This window comes from Pimephales promelas, chromosome 9 (genome assembly GCF_988280905.1).
Source record: "Pimephales promelas chromosome 9, fPimPro1.hap1.1, whole genome shotgun sequence".
In the NCBI taxonomy this organism is placed as follows: domain Eukaryota; kingdom Metazoa; phylum Chordata; class Actinopteri; order Cypriniformes; family Leuciscidae; genus Pimephales; species Pimephales promelas.
The window spans coordinates 1,345,270-1,356,320 of NC_142777.1; the positions used below are offsets into that span (position 1 = coordinate 1,345,270).

Consider the following 11,051-nt stretch of genomic DNA (forward strand, 5'->3'; position numbering starts at 1 on the left):
GCAAATAATAACGTTTAACATCAATGACAATTTTTTAGAGAGACCGAACTATTTTTATTCCTATTTTTTTGCAAGATTCTAAAGTCAAAAACGAGTGTCAAAATAAAAGTCCACATTTTGTCCTGTTATCAGTCAGTTTTGATAGTTCACTCACGAGTTTGTGAGAAATAATATTCGCCCCTAATCTCTAGTGTAAACTGTCCTCTACTTTATTTGAAGAAGCTAAGCGCAAACACTAGTTGTTTTTGTGTGAGGAGGGAGCGGTCGCGCGAGCGTGGAAGAGGGCGTGACGCGTCCGACGCGTAATGACGCGTTGTGACGTGGCGCGCTGTATCAGCCGAACTCTCCACTGTTTAGATCAATAGATCCGTGTCGCTCTTGGCGCTTTCAAAACAACATTGTTTGTCAGAAATGGAGGTAAATTCGTGCAACATCCAAGTGCTCCTGCAGGCAGCCGAATACCTGGAGCGGAAGGAAAGAGGTAACGTTATTAGTCGCGCTATTTCCTCCTCAGCTTGTTTGCATTGAAACCGAAGCCGTTTCGGACAGTCTGCCGCTGTTTGTGTGTTTTTATACACCTTCGGTAATATTTGCATTAACTAATTCTTCGTGTATGTGTCGGGAGTGTTTCCCTCATTGCACATGTTTATTTTGTGTGTTTTTAGAGTGGTGAAAAGAGCTTTTATAGCTGATATTATTGTGTTTGGCTCTGTGACCTACATTTCAGTTCTGTATTGTACACAATAAGGCGCGAAATCGTCACGTATTTGAAAATGTAGCAGCGCTGCCGTTATTCCGCAGCGAGTTACAGTGTATCAGCACACACGTCATGTGTAACGGATTCAGATCACAGAATGGAACGCGCTGATTTTAAAATTATGTCAAGTAGTTCGATGGCGCCAAAATCAGAAAGCGCTCACACACACAGCTGATTTGATGAGATGCTGACACACAGCAGATTATATAGCAGACTCCTGCTGTCTCCAGATTTATAATGTCAGTGTAAACAGCTTGTATTTAAGGATCTCGCACGAAGGGAAGTTTGCTGGGCTCATGTTGTTGTGTATTGTATATTTCCAGAGGCTGAGCACGGTTATGCCTCAGTGCTTCCATTCTACAGCAAAGGAGATTCAGACAAGAGGAAAAAGCAGAAGTCAAAGAGCCTTTCACCCGGGAACAGCAGGTGAGTGTAGTGGGACCAACGAGATTGTTGATATTCATTAAATATTTAATTTTATTGTACTCCGATCCTTCACTTTTGCTATTTGTGTGAATGCATGATTGATAGTTGTCCAAGATGAAACCCTACATTTATAGTCAACTTCTTTACTTTATGATTTTCAATGTGAACTTGTCTACTCAATATCTGAGACCCTGAATATGAGCAACTATTATGGCAAAATGAAGCTATTTGTTTCTGTTTTTCAGGTCTGTTCACAACGAGTTGGAGAAACACAGGTAATCAGTGTTTTACTCTCATTCCACTCGGCTGTTGAACTGTAATTCAGTCACAGACATCAGTGTGTGTTATTGCTTTCATGCATATTGAGCAACACACCTTACCTGGTTAATTTGCATTTATGCACCAATTAAAAAGGCCGAAGCTCTGAAATGCTTCAGTATTTTAATAATCAATTTTTTTTGTGCTTGTTTCATCAATTATATTTTTCTATATAGTTGACAAAACACATTATTCCACATCCTGTAATGCTATGAAAACACAGTGACTATATCTATATCTCTGCTATGTGCAAAAAGAGCTATACACACAGAATGTTGCAGCTGTACTCGTGTACTGTGGTCTGGGAGTGCTCAAACACTGAGTAACAGGTGTGTGTGTGTGTAGGAGAGCTCAGCTGAGACACTGCCTGGATCAGCTGAAGGAGCAGGTTCCTCTGTCGTCTGATTCTGCGAGAAACACAACCCTGAACCTGCTCAGACAAGCCCAGCTGCACATCAAGGTGAGCCGGGTCACCCACACGCTGACAAACATCAGCTCTGAACCTCCCGTCTCTCTCTTCAGTCCGACACTGAGTGAGTGAGACTGCAGTTCCTCCACTGGCCACTAGAGGCGCTGCAGAACAGACTCAATCCCATAGACCTCCATGTTAAAATGACCAACTTTACAGCAGAAATAAACTGGTGCACAAAGGTGTTTTGGTCTATATCGCTAATTTTGCCCTTCATGAAAACTGTGAGAGGGTGTATTTTTTTTAATAACTCATCCGTTTAAATTATATTAAGCCTTAAAGTTGTGTGTAATGAAGGGCGTGGCCACTTGAGTGACAGGTGGATTGCTCTGATGTCACTGCTAGCCGTTTTGTCTGCTGTGTGTTAGCGCTATGTCACCTCAGCACATTTTCGATTATTAGGCTCCGCCCACTTTAGGCGTCAATAATGCTCTTCAGAAACCCCACGGGTGACGTCACACACACTACTCGCATATTATATACAGTCCATGGTTCAAACGCACAGAACATCAATACAGATTATTTGTATGTCAGAGAACCAATATTTATTCTAACTTTTGTTTTTTCCTCTTCATATCATGATAATAAAAACATGTTTTTGATATATTCACTGTAGCCCTCTAAACGTATTGACTTTTTAGCCCTTAATCCTGTAATTGTGGACAAATGTGGGCACAGAGGACTCGGGTGTGATCCTAATTTTTATTTATTATAAATGTTATATCACTGTCTTCGATAAAGTTATGTCTATCCATTTATGGTGTTTTTTATTTTGGGGTATTTTTGAATTTATTTTCTTCAAAAGTACCATATTTTCTATGTAAATTATGCTTATTTTAATGTTTTATTTTTTTTAAAAAAATTTTAACTACATTAAAATATGATTCCAATAAGTTCTAAAACCTAAAGATGAAGTGACTTTGCTGTCATTATTTTGGCTTATTTTAGAATGCTCTAAATTACAGTTTTTCCCATTCATTTCTATGGGTGGCCATTTTTGATCCAAATACAAGATTAAGGATTTTTTTTTTATTGTGTGTGTTCAGGAGGCAAACTTAGGAGAATTAGCCAAGTCTTGTACCGCTCAGATCAAGGGAAGTATTTTTAAAAAATAAATCAAAACTATTTTGCCCACATTTGTCCAGAATACGGTTTTAGGGTTAATATGTCTTTATAATAGCAAAAGCAATAATATGCAAAATACATTGACAGTCTAATATTTTCAAATGGAGCACATGAATTATCATCTCTTTGCATAACATCATTTGTTTTAACCTACAGTTTGTTGGGCAAAAGAGTAAAGACACCTAGATCACTGGAATAAATCAGGAAAGTATCAAACAAAACAGTGAATTCAATCATTATACAATTGCAAAATGGCATGTTATCAGAAACATTAATGTTGTGCTCTAGTTTTTAATGTTTTAAAGTGAGAAGGTGTACACATCTGACAGCAAATAATGTTATTTTGCCCCATTGATTTCTATTCTCGTACGCAAAAATGTATAGTATCGCAATCACTCACAGAGATATCACATTTCCATTAAAGTGTTTAAATAACCATGAATAGTAATACATTTTAACACAATTTAGTGACGTAGACGATCTTGTTGAAGATGAGTGGTCACATGAGATAGAGAGAGAGATAAATAAACAGTGTGTGTTCACACCGAGTGCAAATATCAGCGGTGTGTCTGCTGGAGGCAGATAAGATGACCGGAGAAACCTGTCTGATAACAGGAGCGCTGCAAAGCCTTTATTTAAGATAAACCACATAAACTATTCAAAAAAGTGGAAATAAAGCACAAAACGGGTATTTAATAATGATAATAGAGGGTTTATTGTGTACGTGTAGGGAACGGCTTTAAGGATATTAATATGTACTACAATATACATGTCAAATAGTGGCAGATACTATTTGCACCCTTGTAGTATAAATGGCATCTTATTATTTACACTGGTACTTTCACTGTGTAAATAAATATAATTTGATTATTTGTTTCGCCACTGCCTTAAAGTCCCCCTGTAGTCAATATTGGATCCCTTAAACTCATTTTTAATCACCAAAATTACATATTTAAAGTTTTCCTTGAAAAAAATGTCTTAATTTAAATAAAATATCTTGACTGTAACCCGACACCCTCGCCTCATTCTATGAATATGCAAATGAGCCCCGCCTCCACTCACTGGTTGACGATCACACGTTGATCTGATTGGTTTCAAGGTGGTTTGTGACGTCAGCGTGTTTTTGAGACTGTCTTTGGTTCACTGCAGTTTTAAGGAGGAAATACTCTTATCAACTTACACATGGTGTGTGTTAAAGCGGATTAAACACACCACATACACACATGAACAACATTAAACGCTGGATTTACACCACAGGGGGACTTTAATATAAAATATTTCTTTTATTTCATTAATGTAAAGTTGCATCTTTTATGTATGTGATGACCTCTGTGAGTTTACTGTGTTTTCCATATATCGAGCACATCTCATTTGAGCATGAATGGTTGTGTGTATTATTAAATTAATTAAGCAAAGCAAGTTACTGTCCCTAATGTGCCCTAATGGCAGTCATGTGTCTCCCACATGACATCCGACAATCATAAACACGTATATAGTTATAAGAACAACACAACATTACTCTGAGTGTTTTCAGATTGGTGGATTAGAGAGATGTGGTGTGTGTGTGTGTGTGTGTGCAGAAGCTGCAGGAGCAGGACGAGCGCTCGGAGCTGCTGAAGGGCCGTCTGCGCTGGGAGCAGAGAGAGTTACGCCTGCGTCTGGAGAAACTGCAGGGCGGATCCGAGCGCATGAGGAACGACAGCCTGGGCTCCACCGTGTCCTCGGAGAGATCCGACTCGGAGAGAGGTGACCATCACACACACACACACACACACAGCTCGCGAGGGTCATGCATGAGCTTTCTAAAATGAAAATGAAAATTAGCCCATGATTTACTCACCCATCGCCTAATTTTAAATGATTTTTCATTTACTCACCACCAGTGCATCTGTCCATCATAAAAGTGCATGCGTCACACTACCGCTAAATCAATCTAGGGTTCTTAATGACAGTGGTGGAATGTAGCGAAGTACAAATACTTCGTTACTTTACTTAAGTACATTTTTCACGTATCTTTACTTTACTTAAGTAGAATAAATAGTGCCTACTTTTTACTTTTACTTCGTTACATTTTGCAGCAATTATTCTACCTTCTACTCCACTACATTTCTACAACTTCTGTTACATTTTCGTTACATTTTCTGATCAGTTTTTCCCCGGCCAAACCGTAATCTGACCGTCCGTTCGTTGCACGTTTGTCTCACCAGTGACGTTTGGTTGCCATAGATACATCAACTAAATGCGTTTAGCACGCAGTGTGTTTATCGTGCAATTTATACGCGAAAATTTGTTTTTACATGCATAGGAAACGCACCGTGTGTAATATATGTTTGGGATTATGGCAAGCCAAGAGGTTCAGAATTACACCATAAATTAATCGCGTTTACTGCCAAACATACTTATTAACATATAGTAAGGATGAGCATGTTTATATTGCCTAATTGCAAGCTTGTTCCAGAAATGGTGACAACAATTTTTTCCCATCATTATTGAACATCATTATAGGAGTAGAATTAAATGTTTTATTAATCATTAGAAAATAGTCATTAAGAAAATCAATTATTATGCAATTACTTTTACTTTTAATACTTAAAGTACATTTAAAATCAGGTACTTTTTACTTTTTACTTAAGTATGGTTGTCATTGTGTTACTTTTACTTTTAAAGTAAATATTTATCTGGTTATTTGTATTTTTACTTCAGTACTGAGATTCAGTACTTCCTCCACCACTGCTTAATGAATCGAATGAGTCAATGATTCAGTGATTCAGTGATGTCTGGCAGTTGGTTCCATAGATATCATTAGACAACATTAAGCCTATACCTATTTTATTGATTTGTTGATGTAGGAGGGGGGAAATGTCGAGACTAAAGCCATATTCGGATTAACTTTACAAGGGTAGATGGAGTAAGTTAATAATGTAATTTTACCACAGGACTTCTGTAATATCAATAGCCAAATCGCATGTGATAAGATACAGTGATGTGAATAAGTTTGGACACCCATGCTAAAGTTGCCTAAAATCATCTTTTGGATGTTTATCTTAATGCCTTAATTAGAAAAATGAGGAAAACTCCAACCTTTAAGGACACCAATTTTCTTTGTGAATGAATAATGCATCATAAATAAATAAATGTTTTTCCTTAAAATACAGGGTGCATAAGTCACGGCACCCCTATGTTAAATTCCCATAGAGTCGGGCAGATTTTTATTTTTAAAAGCCAGTTATTTCATGGATAGTGTGTGATGATGTGGGGATATTTTAATCCCAAAGGCCAAGGGAACTTTATCAGGATGCATATTATCCTGGATCCATGAAATAACTGGCTTGGTCTCGTGACCAACTCAACGAGTGTAGAGCGCCCTCTGGTGGACAAACTATACAACTCCAACACTCATGACGTGGTTCAAGCGTGTTTCGTTGAATATTGAAATATTAATTTATCGGCCATTATAACTGCCGATACCGATAGTTTGGGAAATGCCTAATATCGGTCTGGCTTTACAGTGTGTGTAACACCGATCTGATGTGTGTGTGTTTGCAGAGGACGTGGAGATAGACGTGGAGAGCATGGTGTGGACGCTGGAGTGTGACGCTCTGGTCTCGTCTCACACCGGAGTGGACCACAGTTACTCTTCATCTGAGCACAGCTGGTTATGACTGACGCTCATCTTCATCTTCATCACCACAGAACAGCCTTGTGTTCCCGACACTGAACACCTCAGCAGACGCCTCCTGAGCACGACTGGAATACACTGTGCTGTGGTGCTCTGTCTGCGACACACACACTCGGGCGATGATGTAACTCTCCTCCTCGTCGGCCGCCGCTCACTCCGCTTGCACTTACATGTCTCAATACCGGCTTGTTTAACTCTGAGTTTTGATACGTTGCACAAAGCGTACGCATGAGCACTTGCGATGTCTCTTTAGATGCGTGTGTTGTTCCTAATGTGTGAGATTGCATTGAAAAATAAATAATAATTGGGGGAAGCTAATTAATTCAGAAGGAAATAATGCTTTCTTTGCAACCGTGCGTTTGGTTTCCTCTCCTCTTCTGCGAGTGTGTGCTGGTGAAGGTGCAGTTGTAATAATCCTGTGCTTTGGTTCACTCTGCTGGACTGAAGTTGGTGCTGTTCACACACACACACAACAGTGAAGTGTTTTTAAGTCTTTATACTCTTCTTTTCCTCATTTGTATAGTGGATTTCCCTCTAAGATGTGTTAGTCTCTCATGATTTTAGGAACCGCAATCCAGTTGGTAGTCTCGACAAAATACACCGGATGTATTCATGAACTGTTCAGTATATGCTCATATCAGTCATTTATGCAAACTATTATGAACATGCCTTTAGTTTAAGATGTTTGTACAGTAATTGTGTTGATGTACACAGATGTACAGTTCTGAACACCAAAAGCCTTATGAACGATTCGTATGTCATTGGACCAGGAACACCTTTGTATTTATGTCTCTCCTTGTACTCATATGTAGCATTTTATTCTTTTTTACCAACATAAGCATTTTGTACAAATAAATATTTTATGTATTTAATTTGACTTGTGGTTTTTGTATTTTGTTATGCATTTGGAATTGTAAACTTGAATGTGACACGTTAAGCAGTGTCGTAACAAAACATGTTAATCTGTTAATTTTATTAATGTTAATTTCTGGGGAAAATGGGCACGCTGATGCCAAAGTTGCCGGAATATTGCATGTTATTATAAACAATTTCTACCTGTGTTCTTGTTACGGTGTAATTATACATGAATAATATTAATTTAATATTTATATTAAAATATAAATAATATTAATTACTACATGTTATTAGTTGTTAGTGGCATATATTGTGCATAATTCATAGTTACTATTAGTGACCAGTGTTGGTAGTAACAAATTATTAGTAACTTGAGTAGTTATGTAATCAGATTACTTTTAAGACACACTTTTAAATTTACTACAAAATGTGTTACATTTTTAAATAAGTAACTTTGTTTCCTGTGTATTAACGGACAGCTCCACCGTTTCCTCTTGAGAGGGATATGATGTGTGTTGTACGTACAACGTAAGCATGCATTTAATCGTATCACTTGCTCAATACGGATTTACTATTACAAGGAATTAATGAAAACAGATTATTTCACAAACCTGCGATAATTAAATGCTAAATAACACTGTATTTAATCTGACTTTATAGGCAATAATTGTATCCCTTAAAACTCATGTATCTTGAATGTAACTCGACACCCTTGCTTCGTTTAGTATCCTTGGTTCTATGAATATGCAAATGAGCCCCACCCCGACTCACTCACTCACTGGTTTACGGTCACACTTTGATCTGATTGGTTACTAGATCGTTTGAGAGTGACGTCAGAAACACCAGCGATTTCAAAGCGTGTTTTTGAGACTGTCTTTGGTTCACTGCAGTTTTAAAGAGGAAATACTCAGCAATGCTGTCCACTTATCAACTGAACTTACACATGGTGTGTGTTAAAGTGGATTAAACACACCACATACACGCATAAACAACATTAAAAGCTGGATTTACACCACAGGGGGACGTTAATGTAGCCTGGTTCAACCAAACTCTAGTACAAAAATGAAATTGAGCGGAAGTGCGTAGGAGGGCGCAGCCAGGCTAATGGTCCAATTCAATCATACGAATAAGGAAAAATTACTTTAAACATCACGTTTTGCTGTTTTCATTGCTTATTATTTAAGTGTTATTGTGTTTTATTTTATTTTATGGAAAACAAAGGTTTTAAAATTAGAGTTTCAAAATACAAGTTTTGAACTTTTTATCATTTTCCATGTTCCACGTTGTTTTGACTGCATCCTTATCAAGGGAAAATACCTTTAAAATCATGTTCCTGGTAATCTCGCCAATAGCAAACCAATTCTACAAACCAATAGCAAACCAACTCAGAATTGCGTGATCTAAAGTCAGAATTGCGAGATATAAAGTCAGAATTGTGAGATATAGTCAGAATTGCGAGATATAAAGTCAGAATTGTGAGATATAAAGTAAGAATTGTGAGATATAAAGTCAGAATTGTGAGATATAGTCAGAATTGCGAGATATAAAGTCAGAATTGTGAGATATAAAGTAAGAATTGTGAGATATAAAGTCAGAATTGTGAGATATAAAGTAAGAATTGTGAGATATAAAGTCAGAATTGTGAGATATAGTCAGAATTGCGAGATATAAAGTCAGAATTGTGAGATATAAAGTAAGAATTGTGAGATATAAAGTCAGAATTGTGAGATATAGTCAGAATTGCGAGATATAAAGTCAGAATTGTGAGATATAAAGTAAGAATTGTGAGATATAAAGTCAGAATTGTGAGATATAGTCAGAATTGCGAGATATAAAGTCAGAATTGTGAGATATAAAGTAAGAATTGTGAGATATAAAGTCAGAATTGCGAGATATAAAGTCAGAATTGTGAGATATAGTCAGAATTGCGAGATATAAAGTAAGAATTGTGAGATATAAAGTCAGAATTGTGAGATATAAAGTCAGAATTGTGAGATATAAAGTCAGAATTGTGAGATATAAAGTCAGAATTGTGAGATATAGTCAGAATTGCGAGATATAAAGTAAGAATTGTGAGATATAAAGTCAGAATTGTGAGATATAGTCAGAATTGTGAGATATAAAGTCAGAATTGTGAGATATAGTCAGAATTGCGAGATATAAAGTAAGAATTGCGAGATATAAAGTCAGAATTGTGAGATATAGTCAGAATTGTGAGATATAGTCAGAATTGCGAGATATAAAGTAAGAATTGTGAGATATAAAGTCAGAATTGTGAGATATAGTCAGAATTGCGAGATATAAAGTCAGAATTGTGAGATATAAAGTAAGAATTGTGAGATATAAAGTCAGAATTGCGAGATATAAAGTCAGAATTGTGAGATATAGTCAGAATTGCGAGATATAAAGTCAGAATTGTGAGATATAAAGTAAGAATTGTGAGATATAAAGTCAGAATTGTGAGATATAAAGTCAGAATTGCGAGATATAAAGTCAGAATTGTGAGATATAAAGTAAGAATTGTGAGATATAAAGTCAGAATTGTGAGATATAAAGTCAGAATTGCGAGATATAAAGTCAGAATTGCGAGATATAAAGTCAGAATTGTGAGATATAAAGTAAGAATTGTGAGATATAAAGTCAGAATTGTGAGATATAAAGTCAGAATTGCGAGATATAAAGTCAGAATTGTGAGATATAAAGTCAGAATTGCGAGATATAAAGTCAGAATTACAAGATAGTCAGAATTGTGAGATATAAAGTCAGAATTGTGAGATATGACAATGACTTGGGATAATCTTATTAAATTCACAGACTCTTGTCTTGTTTTTAAAATTTTACATGGCTTAGCTCCCCCACCATTAACTGCTTTTATAAAACAAAAAACTACTGTTATTAGACATACAAGGTCTGTAACAAGAGGGGATTGTGTAATACAAATGAGAAGAACTGCCTTTGGTCAGTCAGCTTTTTCTGTGAGAGCAGCTCACACTTGGAACAGTTTACCTACATCTATTAAGGACACTGCTTCATATGGGCTGTTTAAGATTAAATTAAAATCATGGTTAAAGGACAATCAAGTGTGTACCCATATTCTGTAGTTTTAAATCATCTTAATCATGTTTTGATTTGTTGTTCTTGTTGAATGTATTTTATGAGCTTCTATGTATGTATAAGTATTGTTGATAGTCTGAATGTATTTTATCGGTTATTACATCTGCCCAGTGACTACAGTTGAAAATTAGCCAAGATGGCTAAACTGGCACATTTACGCAAGCGTTTATTAATGTGCATGGTCCCTGTAACTTTAAACTGATTAAATAAAAAAATATAAAGTCAGAATTGTGAGATATAAAGTCAGAATTGCGAGATATAAAGTCAGAATTGTGAGATATAAAGTCAGAATTGTGAGATATAAAGTC

The 11,051-nt window shown here is 36.4% G+C and overlaps 1 protein-coding gene across 1 annotated transcript; it reads left to right on the plus strand.

The window, feature by feature from the left end:
• The first annotated feature begins 296 nt into the window (after positions 1-296).
• Positions 297-7,080, plus strand: mxd3 (MAX dimerization protein 3). Its single transcript, XM_039653650.2, has 6 exons — positions 297-481; positions 1,081-1,183; positions 1,429-1,458; positions 1,847-1,961; positions 4,676-4,841; positions 6,642-7,080. Exons 1-6 carry the CDS (start codon positions 412-414, stop codon positions 6,755-6,757), a joined length of 600 nt encoding a protein of 199 aa, XP_039509584.1. The 5' UTR covers positions 297-411; the 3' UTR covers positions 6,758-7,080.
• Positions 7,081-11,051: the final 3,971 nt, after the last annotated feature.